Source organism: Lygodium microphyllum, chromosome 13 (genome assembly GCF_053477565.2).
Source record: "Lygodium microphyllum isolate KBCC chromosome 13, Lygodium_microphyllum_v1.1.10, whole genome shotgun sequence".
Classification (NCBI taxonomy): Eukaryota; Viridiplantae; Streptophyta; class Polypodiopsida; order Schizaeales; family Lygodiaceae; genus Lygodium; species Lygodium microphyllum.
In genome coordinates, this window is record NC_141147.1 from 25,486,722 (window position 1) to 25,499,402 (window position 12,681).

At 39.3% G+C, this 12,681-nt stretch overlaps 1 protein-coding gene across 1 annotated transcript; it reads right to left on the reverse strand.

Moving 5' to 3' along the window:
- Positions 1-3,153: 3,153 nt before the first annotated feature.
- Positions 3,154-12,050, reverse strand: LOC148026433 (protein argonaute 16-like). Its single transcript, XM_087690873.1, has 22 exons — positions 11,576-12,050; positions 10,781-11,031; positions 10,455-10,685; positions 10,195-10,328; positions 9,822-9,940; positions 9,548-9,645; positions 9,243-9,402; positions 9,045-9,161; positions 8,579-8,686; positions 8,431-8,490; positions 8,158-8,280; positions 7,904-8,060; positions 6,672-6,787; positions 6,249-6,386; positions 6,045-6,166; positions 5,845-5,928; positions 5,682-5,745; positions 5,483-5,600; positions 5,335-5,408; positions 5,117-5,211; positions 4,822-4,853; positions 3,154-4,178 (listed from the first exon to the last, which is right to left on the reverse strand). The coding sequence occupies exons 1-22, from the start codon at positions 11,729-11,731 to the stop codon at positions 4,018-4,020; spliced, it is 2,718 nt and encodes a 905-aa protein (XP_087546999.1). The 5' UTR covers positions 11,732-12,050; the 3' UTR covers positions 3,154-4,017.
- Between the last annotated feature and the right edge of the window lie 631 nt (positions 12,051-12,681).

Sequence of the window (12,681 nt, forward strand, 5' to 3'; positions counted from 1 at the left end):
AATAAGTAGAAAAAAGAAGGTATTTGGAGAGACAACACAACCAAAACACAAGCATTGACTACAAAAAGCAAGAGTTCACATACAATATAACCCAAAATTTGATCAAAATAAAACAAAAGCTATTGTAAAAAGTCAAAATCTGTCAAAAACTACCAAAAACAACAAAAATGACCTAATAATGCAAGCGCCGCAACCAGGAGGAGATGCAAAGACATCAAAACGTAGACTGAAACGAACACGCAGGCTGTACGAATACTAACGTCAGCAAAAAAACACAGGTAAAACAGGACGCCTGCTTGGTGTAGCAACCACCTGATCAACAAGGGTGAAAACAATTCTGAAATCAACAAGAAAAAACAACGGGAACACAAATCCTAAAATCTAATACCATGTCAAAAACAGTGCAACAATGGAAGCATAAACTTGTGTTGAAATAAACTATTGAACACAAGACAAAAGAAATGAAAGAGAGAACACAATACAGATAAGAACTCATATGTATACTCGAGAAATGAAATCCATATACCAAGACATGAGACCGTACAGAAGCAATGTGAGTCACCGACAAGGGAGGCACTAGCACATGCTCCTCCCTAAGAATTGTCAAGTGATTAATGAATGAGGGAGCTTGAGAATATATAGGCCATAAAAGCCATAAAATATGACTGGTCGACCAACATTAAATGCTGGCCACCTGGCTGCAAATAATGCCAAATCCCCATAAATACGAACAAATAAAATGCCTAAAATATCTCTAGGGCCCAACCTATTGAACCACATGTACAAACTTAACCATGAATTGACTAATCCGCTAACAATGATAGCAAAAAATGTTTTTCATATTCAAGCACACAATAGAACTTTGGATATCCATCATGGTTTTAAGATTAAGATGACCATCTATACCATCAACAAAAGGCTCCATGTCTTTTGGTACACACATCTATCATAGTTTACTAATAAGTCTTAAAGCAACCTTGGTTTGTTCATAGACACCCACTTAATGCACTTCTTCAATTTAGCAAGCAAGATTTGTCCTGATTGATTTCACCTTAATCCTTTAGGATTGAGTATCAAGATGACCCTCTATTTATGCATGTCTATCATAGTTCTAGGTCTTTCAATAGGCATGTCTATCATAGTTTTTTGACATGTTTAAAAGTTGCCCTGGTTTGTCTTGTTAGAGTTTCATAGACACCCACTTATTACACTTCTTCATTTTCGCAAGAACTTGTCCATACAACCTATGTGTCCATTTGTTGAGCATTTCTTTATTCCCCTTGCTAAAGGTTATGGAAAATTCTACAACATTCTTGCATTTCTTCCAAGGACAAGCAAGATCCCTTTGTTTAAAGTTGCAATACTTTGACACTCTTAAGGATGGGGTGAGAATGTTGCATATCAAAATCAATTATAAATTAATACCACAATGGCTACCCACTTAAATATTTGTTTAAGTGAACTCTTTAGCAACATTCTCTTTTTGGAAGCATATAAAGCATCTACAAGATGTGTAGGTTCAATTGTCATCAAAGTTCTCCACTTTCCAATCTACAAAGAGTATGGTGAGAACCCCCTAACATCTCTTTACCAACATTCTCTGTTTGAAGGCATATAAAGCATCTACAAGATTTTTTAGTTCAATTGTCATCAAGGTTCTCCACTTACCAAGCAACAAAGAGTATGGCAAGAACCCCCTAATGGGTTGATTATTGCCATCACTAGTACAAGTTCAAGCTCTTCAATCTACACCCATGCTTACATGCTCAAATGTTATTATTACTATATTCGTCTAGGAGTGTGTTGGTTATGTGATTTCTTTTGGTACTAGCTAGATCCTAAGATATTGCGATAGTGCAAATATTTTTATTAGAGTGCTCATCTATGAGTGTTGGTCATGTTTCTTTTGCTGTGAACCTAATCCTAAGACATAACATTGGTACTAGCTCTTCTTGTCATTGATTACTTTATAACCAATAGTCATTCCCAATTCACATCAAAATCATTGAGATCCTTGGTTCAAGGATTGCTTTCCCACTTAAAGAACATTTACTCACGATCATTGTTGAGGGACAAGCAAATTGAGTTATAACTAGGATGCAACTTTGGACAAATAATTAAACAATGATTAATTCTTATGGCTAACATTGCTAAGCTAGGTTGGAAACACAAAGGAATCTATTTGTCGACACCCCTTGATTGCTGGAGTTGTAGGAGAGGAAAGCAAATTCAACAAGAGCAGCTATTTCCCAAAAGATGAACAAGCGTTTCCAAGAACATGGGGGTGGTGACAACATTGTTTCAAAAATAAAGAAACGATCTATACCGTTCTTTAAAAGCATGCAGATAATTCGAAGTTAGAAAGCATAGCCGTGTATAAATTTGTGACACAAAGATTTAAACGTGAAAATTTTATTGCTAGGATTGATATACCCCATCGCATTGCAACATCCATCAAGGAATATAACGTGAAAAGTTTATTGCTAGGATTGATATACCCCATCGCATTGCAACATCCATCAAGGAATATATACTGTAGACTACTTTTGATGAGTCTAGGGGAACTCGTAGTATTAGCATTGCATGGTCGGTGCCTTTGGAGATAGGATCTTGAGACTGGATCGTCGGTGGCATTATGATGAATGAAAATTTGCAAGGATAGGAGAAAGGGCATGAAATACCTTTCTGAGCTTTTGTCTGAAGTAACAACGAGCATTTGTGATGGTGCTTCTTGATTTCATATGGCTGTGATAGATGTGGCTAATAACAAAAAAGCATGAACAATATGATCGCTTGTGAAAATAGGTGGCAAAAAAGAATAGCTTTCTGTGAATGTACCGTGCATAAGTCCATGGTTGCTGTGTACAGTATTTATGGTGAAGGCTTGGCAAAATTCTCTCCAAAATTTTAAAAGATATAGATGCCCTCCATGTTAAGCCAAGTGCACGCCATCATACACATGCATATCTGAAGTACTGGCTCACAAACCTAGTCCCATGGCGACACACTCTCCTCCGTAATTGCGACTCACTCCTTCCCATCTTTTGTCGAACATGGCCGAGTTACTGAGATCCCAATGTTTCCTGCTTGAAGTCGTATGAATAGCATTACTATGAAAGAAGATGCATGAATGGTTAAATCACTCCGCAAAATAATGAAAGCGAAAGAGATTGATTCCTATAAATGTGTAGTGTATGAAGGCACACGAGTACCATACAAAATGTATAATGAATAGTTACAAAATTCTCTCCAAATTTGTATAAAGACCAGGATCATGCCCTCCCATGTTCAGTGAGGATGCGCATTCTCTTTACACAGTTCAAAGTGTGCAGTACTGTCTCACAAACTTGGTTTTGTGGCGACATATATATGATTATGCTAACTCACCCTCCACACATCATCCTCTCCCGGCCTTCGCCAAATATCTTGGTCTCCCTTTTCTTGTATTGAACCTTTTCGGGGTCAGCAAAAAACCTTATCTTGTTACAAACGGTTACGACTTCGTAAACAGAAAGACATCCAAAAACCGTCAGAAATCGTGGCACCACAATGAGCCACATAGGAAGCTTCGCGCGCGCGCCTCTAAACTTTTAAAGAATCAAATACACAATCCTTAATTTATTGATCCCAATCTTTTAGCTCGAGGACACAGCCTCGTTACAAAATTGTGGAGGTGTCACAAGACTCTGGACTCCAAAAGTCTCAGACATCACCAAAACCGGACCTTGTAAGTCCCTCCATCTTTGTGGGTTTCCAGGCAACAGACTCTAGTGACAGCAGTCAACCCACCATCCAGGACTTTACCGAATCAGTCGCTGTATCTTAGTGGTTTATAGGCTATTAACAGTAGTGAACTGTACCCGCACTTAACCGACCACACGACTCAGGCCTTTGCCTGCCATCGCTTGCCACATTGCATGAAGAGTTCACACTAACCTGAAAACCTTCATTATTTGGAACAGAATGCTACCTGGTCAACCTTCGTTGTTTGGAGCAGATTGCTTCCTGATCAACCATTCAGCAGTAAAACATTTTCTGCCTCATGTCTCTGTGTAGCTCAGGAAAACGAACAGGAGCTGACCCAGACCTTCCGGTCATCGACGAGGTCTCTGATCCTTCATGATCTAAAAAGTTCCGAGCATGTGTAGCTGCCAGGTGTGCATATGCAACAGGTGCCACTGCAAACAGTGCATAATACCCAAAATTTAGTGCTCTATACAAAAGCTTAAAGAACGTGCCAAACACAACTCATACCACACAAAACCAGCAGAGCAAAGTATCTCTAGCAAGCTAGTCATCGCATGCTTGCACAGCCTCATACACTCACTTCCCGCAGTTTTTCCTTCATTCTATTCAAACAGGCATAGGTATTACAGAAAACCAAAAATAGGAATTAACTGCATAGTACAGAAAACACCAACGAAAGGGGTGACAAACTCCTCAAATCATAATGGGATAAAGATACTGTGAAAGGAGTCTCCCACGGGTTCAACTACTGGTTTGTTTCAGTTAGATAACGTGTGTTAACCAGCAACCCAGAAACTCACTGATCCCTGTCAAATTTCTTTTTTAGTAAGAGATTTGAGGTTGACCGGTAAAGTCTCCACAAGGCAATGGGTTCAGACATCACAATTCTGATATCACCTTAAAACCTGCATTAAAACTTAGTGTGACCGAACCAACCAAAAAGGCCGAAAAAGCTCATGATGTTTTAGAGTGTTCGTCTACAAGAAAAGACTGATGCAGCCTAAAAGTCTGTTTCATCGACTCTAGTGAAATGAATAAATTCCACATGGGCATTTGAAGGAACTACATACTCACCAGTGGAAACAGCAGTTGTACTTCTCGCATACCTGTAGTGAATGACAACAAGGTGATCAAAAGAGCTATTTCCAAATCATACATGAATAATAGAAGACTAATCGCAAGCATCCCCACATAAGGGTGACACCAAGCCAAAGCTCTTACTAGATATTTTATAAGTGAACATGGTGCATATTCCTTTTCCTCCTTGCTTACTAAACATGTAGCTAACTTTACTTATTGGTCTTGAAAGTCTAGTAAAGTGCCCAAGTGTAGTACCACCATAAGTGGAATCCTTGAAACAATCACTTACGTATAGCACAAGCTATGTGTCAACTGTTGTAGTTCATCCACCGTAAAACCGTTTTCATCCACCAACACATGATAATGTGTAGGACGAGTTGTTCCCTGCATGAGAGCCAGTTATAACCTCTAAAGCTGGAGATTATTAAGACACCGGAGCATTAAGTAGACAATATTTTGAACCACACACTCCATATGTACTGAAAAGAGTGCCAGGGATTAACTCACAATGATGCCAGCATGAGCACTAAGGTAGAAATCATAATCTCTTGGGTGGCACACTCCCACATCAACAATTGTTCCTGTCAGAATGAAAGCATCATGTTAGCCTTAAAAAAGGCTAACCATTCATAGATTGAACAAATGCAAACAATACCTGGAGGAATGTTTCCTGTGCCATTTGCTGGGAAAAAACGTGTATGATGTCTCTTTTGCACCACTATCAATGTGATTTTAGGGTCATAGGTCCCACTCTTATCTATGTGTGAGAAAGCCTACATAGCCAAATTCATTTAAACAATATATACCCACTTCTGAAAGACAGAACTTACAGAACATGATGAAGATTATCCTACCTTTTTAAATGCTAAGTACTCCTCCCTAAGCACTTGCTCAAACTGTGACTCGCTTACACCATCCCTGCAGTGGAGCAGCAAGTTGAAGTCAATCTACAGGTCTAACAAACCACAACACAATTTAAACCTAGATCTCACCTTACCTGTAACCATACATACTAACCTGAATATGATGATTTGTGTTGGGCGACGATCTGGAACTCCTGGCACCTGCTTACAACTGCTGTGGAATTCTTTCAACAACTCTCTGTGAAAACCCATGTGAAAAATGGAAAGTGAACGATGAAAACCTTGAAATCATTGAAATCATGTTTAAGTTTAGAGCAACTTATGCAGCCAGGACATCAGCTTTGATCAACTCACACAATCATTCCTCCAGCTGGCGTCTCTTCATACAGCCCTGCAATCATTTCAACTTTCTGTGATTGAGCTCTCAGTCTGACTGAGTACTTGGATATATTCGGCCACTCCCTTGATGCCACCACCTGCTCAGTAACAAAATATCTCAAGAGGAGCACAAAAGAGCCAAGAGAAAGCAAACATTAGGTTGAAGTTGGCAATGTTTACCGCAGCAATCGAGGGTGAATCTGAGTGTCCGGGAGATCCATGTGATACATCCATCCCAAAGATTACAGTCGGAATTCGAGATATCTTTGGTAAGTTCCCTTGGAATTCGAGTGTTAGCCAAGAATTATAGCCACCCAACTGTTCAGAAGTTGAAATAGAAAGGTTTTGGACTACTTATGAGCACTTGTTTTTTCATCGATCGCATACATTTGAACACTGACAGTCTAAGCTCAACAAATCAAATTTTGTTATGAATGAAAGACAGCAGCTCAAGGATGCTCTTGAAAAGCACAAATTCAATATCTGAGCTTCGACAGACTACATTTTATAGAAAGAAAGAAGAAAGTATTCTGAAGTAGCCCAAGCCCTCTTAAAAAGAACACTTTCATAGGCCTTAGAACAGATCCTGCGATTTAGAAAGACCTTGGCATTTATCTTCAAAGCGACGTTGGTTAGATACTGATCTTTGACTGGCATCCTGGGTGCAATACATTGGGTCACAACTGACAGCTTGGTTTCTAGTGTCTTCTTCAAGGGTGCTGCTCAAATGAAAGTTCAACAAGGTGAAAATTTTTACTTTAAGGAGCATAAAGTTTCACAAATATTTAACTAAGTCATACTTTCTAGTTTATAGTAAGAATATGAGTGATGCAACACACGCATAACTCAAAAACATTAGGTTATGAAGTTCATAAAAGATAATCCCTCCGTGATTTATCTAGAATATAGAATATGTTATTTCACTGATAATCACAAGCTATCAACTAAAACATGAAATGTCTTGGTAATGCATTATAGCTATGAGACCATGCTTATACTTTTTAGAAGAATATTTCCCTCTTTCTTTCGGTAATATGCCCTCACCAGTTTAACAATTGCAAGCAAGGTGCATACAAATAAAAGTATACATGTCTACTTACTGCAAACCCCTTTCCCTTAACCTCAACTTTTTGTAGGAAAGCACTCACCCTTGTATTGATTTTAGACTAACTTCTCACTTGCTAAAGAAGAGCTAAGCATTAGATTCTACCTACTCCCAAAACTGAGCCAGTGTTGTTTAAAATTTTTTCAGGTTGAGCTAGGATTGAAGAAGCCTAATCAAAGTGGGTTCTTCCATTTTAAAAAAGGTTGGAAGAAATACCAGATGTAGCACAGATGAAAACATTGCCGACAAGGAGTAACAATGGTTCAGTTGCAAAGATTACACACTTTTGCACCCTTGAAACTTTTAGCATGGCCAATGATCTTCAATCAGTTGAACACAGTGCAAATTTGAGCAGCACAATAGTCCATGTAGATTCTTCATAGGCAATATTAATTTTTAAATCCCCAAAAAAGGCAAAAAAAAATATGGCAGGCCCAACCACAAGTCACTCGTTTTCTTCACTGGAAGAAAGCAGACTAAGAACAGGCGATGATGATAATTTCTTCTTCACTTCTTGTAGGATATTGTTAACCCTATCAGGGGCTGGTTTTCTTCTTAACTTCTTGTAGGATTTTGCACCCTTGAAACTTTTTGCACAACCAATGATCTTTGGTCAGTTGAACAGAGTGCAAATTTATGCAGCAATAGTCCATGTAGATTCCTCATTGGCAATGTTAATTTTAAATTTTTTAAATACCCAAAAGAGAAAGAAAAAGATGGCAGGTCCAACCATATAAGTCACTTGTTTTCTTCACAGGAAGAAAGCAGAGCATAAAAACAGGTGGTGATGATAATTTCTTCTTGACTTCCTGTAGGATATTGTTAACCCTATCTGGGGCTGGTAACTTTTGAAAATTTTTCTCCACAAATGCGTAGCGTGGCACTTTCTGCCACCAAAACAAGAGGCGAGAATCAACAGACACAAGAGAGATATAACCAGCAGAAAGATTATCAACAGCAGAAATATTAGGAGATTTAAATTACCATTCCTTTGCTGTTGCATACATTTGCAAGCTCGTAACAGACTTTATCCACATCTTGGTCTCTCATCCTAGAATCAAAGTTCAGAACCACCCAGCAAGTGATCTCAGCACCATTGGCCATTTTCTGAAGCACACATAGAATAATCAGCAGTATTTAGTGCATCATCTTCAATAGAATGTTTATTTAGGCAGTTGGTACAAAAGAGTCCATGTAGGGCCATCAGCTCTCAAAACTGAATAGATGACCACAATCCGAGCCATCTATTCTGTATACCTTATTATTGTAATTCCATTTCCCACGTTGGGGAATCTCCTCTGTATTTCCAAACTTCAGCTGTGAGTGAGATACCATGTTAGTATCAGATTGGAAATTCCAAGTTCTGTGTGAACACTTTAAACTTAAGATAGCTCGATTTTCTCACTGCTGGTGTGTCTAAAAGTCGTCCTGTGATCCTTCTCATTTTTCCATCAACCTTTACATTGAAATCATTCAACAGACCATCTGAATTGTACTCACTGACATCCATGGCCTGCAAAAGACACAGCAAGACCAAATTTAGACAAGCCAAAGCCACTTTTTGATGGACCAGATCTGCCAGATTTGCAAGGGCAGACACAGGTGTAGGACATTCAAGAGATTGATCTGATCCTCGTTAAAATGGTAAGGAGTTCTCCAGAGGAAACTGCAAAGTCAGCCTAGTTGGTGCTAGCTATACTTCACACAAATTTAACAGACCTATAGTTTGATCAGCAGATGCATCTTCACAAACAGGAGAGGGCTCTTGTCAGATTCAAGTTTGAAAGAATAAGAACTGCCACTGCCAGTGCAACTCAAATAACAATCCCATTGGTAAACGAACAGCAACAAACTACGGTCAAAGAGCACACCTTTTGTACAACATTCTTGCGCTGCTCAGGCGCCTGACGTGCTTCATCAATCATCCTTTGTCTCTGAGCACTGGATAAAGTTTTGGTGTACCTCTGACCTTCAATAATCTCACAAAGCTGCAAGATCAAAAGTTCATGATGCAAATTTGATTGTATTCACAAATATAAACATACAAAATAACAAAATAAGCAACACACCTCGATTGGAACATATGTTGGTCGTTTCTGCCTCCCTGCCGCAATGCAGGGTAAGAATGGATAGTTCAACCGGATGTTGTATTTCAACTCCATGTATTCCTCAACTGAAAGTTCAGATTCATTCACATTGCCTTCACCATCAACTATTTTCCTTGCAAACCTTACAATTAATCAGACCCACATCCCAACCAAATCAAAATCAAAAGTTAGAACATGCACATCAAAGAGCAAATGTTTCAAGACTGAGAACATAATAAGTCCCTGCTATGAATACTCTAAGTGCTGATCTAACTTAGACCACTCACTTTTGTTCTGCACACGAACAGTCACTGAATCCAATGATCCTATGAATCATATTCGTGTGATGGGAAATAACTTTTACTCCTTTCAAGATTCTTCTTACCTGTCCAGGAAATTCAGTCAAGTATTTCCAAAGTCATAAAGGCCCAAAACATACATCCAGGTGCAATTAAAAAAGGGAAGATCAATGTAGAAGCAATATTCTGTACCAAGATGCATGCATATCTATCATTGCTGATAGTCTAAATAATTTCCCAGCCACAGTAATAGCATCCTCACCCGGTCCCAGTCAATGCTTCTCATCCAGTCTGTGCCCCTTGATTGTTGAGGGGTGCAGAACCGCTCCTTTAAAAAGTCCAATACTGTCATTGGCTTGAATAGGGTTGTAGTTGCAACATCTGGACTCAAAGCATGCCACACTACATCAGATCAGAAAAGCCGAGACTTGCAGGCAGAAATAGCACTCACCCAATGACTTCAGTCACCATATTTCTAATATTAGACTTTGGCATGCTTCACCCGAGCAGACCACTTAAACTACAACATCGAGCCAAATTCTAGTACTCATCCGGTAATGCTGCCATCATGAATTTCATATTGAGGACCCAAAGGTTGAGGCCAGACTTGGAAGTCAACAAGCGAAGAGACATACCAAGGTTCAATGACAACCCTTGCATTGACGGCCTGAAACTAACATGAAACCCTTGACAGACCTGAACTCCTTCACCGAGGTCTGCTACCCCAAACATGGGACTGAAATAATTATCTCTTATAAGCAAATAACCCCTGCAAATCATACGCACTTGTCAAGATCACTTGAAATGGATTGTTCTATCAACAGCTTCTCCTCAAAACTTTTGGAGCTTGTGGTTTTTCAGACATCATTGAATGTAACTAGAGTATAGATTATACTTTGCCGCAGCATGTTGCCGCATGGCAATGTCAAGCACTCTCAAAGCATCTTGAGCCCGAGTATCGCTCTTGCCTCCTTGTAGTAAAGCCTCAAGAGAATCCATTTTGATATTAGCTGCAAACTCTATCTTCACTTTGAACTCTCGTCTGAAACCTCTACTAGATTTTGCACTTTCAATTCTTCGCTTCTTTTTTGCATCATCATCAGCAGAATGAACATCCCCAAATCCCCTGGAATTAAGATACATTGACAAGGCATAAAGGTTGAGATTTAAAAGATGAAAGGTCACTCCACTAACCCAGACACGTATATAATAATATGTTACTTTGCATTTCTTTGTGGTGGTGCTTCATCGTCAAGTATAACAGAGAACTCTTGCACTCGGAATGGCAAAGCGCCTGAGGTGTATAGGCCCTTTTCACCGTCGTAAGCAAACCGCTTGCCACCAAATTCGCAAGCTCCATAGACCTTGTGAACCTGTGAGATAATGGATCGACTCAAGTTCTTGTTGGATATATTGGCATCCTTTAATTTATCAGGAGAGGACGAAGACGCATTTCCATCCATAATGCAGACCTGCATGACACATATGACCATTAGTCGAGAGAGCTATCTACATATACAAACCAAAGGGGGTCAACTCTGTCGAAGCATACGAAAGGAAACACATTGCAGATAAACATCGAATATCAGGAAGTGTAAACGGAGCCACTACAAACAATAAACAGACTTTTAAAGTTTTAGGATGATTTGAACAGCTCTACAAGAAAACAACATTTGATCCTATCAAAGCAATCACTATTATCAAGGCTTAAGGACGCATCAATGGAATCAACAAGGTACAAACGGTTGGCATTGCGTTGTCAGACATTAGTTGTCAGAAATTCAATAAACACAGAAGTCGAGCAGTAAAAAAAGCAGAACATTAATAACTACCCTGACAAAGGTAAAAAGAGGAGATCTTACAAAAAAGACAGAAAGCGTTCACGTAGAGAGATTTTCTATAAAATTCTCCCGCAAACAGGTTTGTCAACACATCTACCCTTGCGTATGGTGCCACCGGATGAACATGGAGGAACTTTAGTGAATGAGAGGAAAAAACCAAAAGAAGAGCACTTACGTCGTATTGGAAGATGTCCTGTGTTGGCTTGTGCGAAACCGAGAAGTGGTTGCAGACAAGCTCAAAGCGGCGTCCGCTGTTGCCGATGCCGGGCCTGGTCATTTGTGTGGGAGGCTGGAGACCAAGCGGAGGCTGCTGGGAGGAAGAGTCCGCCATGGATGTTGGCAGGAGTTACGAGAAGAACAAGAACAAGAAGAAGAAGAAGAAGAAGCACAACACGAGGTTGGTGATCAAGTAGTGGAATACGGAACGAAGAAGAAGAAAAGGCTTAAGCGCGCTCTCTCTCTCTCTCTCTCTCGTTTCGCGTCTCTCCTCTCTCTCTCTCTGTGACTGAGCCTCTCTCTCTCTCTCTCTCTCTCTCTCTCTCTCTGTGTGTCTGTGTGACACTGAGCCGCCCCACTACCTCCTGCCTGCATGCAAAGAATTTGTTGCAAGCATGTTTGATTAAGGACGAGTTCTCAAGTTCACTTCTCGTTCTGTACTTTTCTTAGTTTCTTTTTTTTTTGCCCCGTAAGTTGTGGTTCATATTTTGACTCCAGAGCCAATCTTCATTACTGCTCGTTTATTGCGCCTCGCTTACCATAATATTCAATCAAATTATACCGCAATATTTTTGATCTTTTATTCGCCAATTAGATATATATGTCATTATTACGCTTTTCCGGAAATTTGTAAATTCGAGAGTTTCGCGGAGTCTGCTTTTTATTGTCACTTGTTTACGTTGGCTCACTTTTTCTTTCACCTTTTTATTACCTCGGTTCCGGGCCCTTTTAAAATCGTAAATCGTAAATTCGTTAAAATTTAATCCTTTACTTTGTGAATTCTGATTTATAGCACCTTCAGGCTCGTGGCTTCTTTCCGTAATTCTACTTTTTATTTTCCAGGTTTTTTAATGCCACCATTATCATAATACACGGGTACAAATATATATTTCCACAAATACCTTTCCATGTTGCAGAATCTGGATGTACAGCAATCTCTTCAATATATTTTCATCTACTCATCTCATCATTATTATAGCTATTCAATTTTTCATCCTTTTGAATTGCGTAAAAGTTTTTGAATACATAAGGTAAAATTTATATTTTATATTATTATTTAGACTA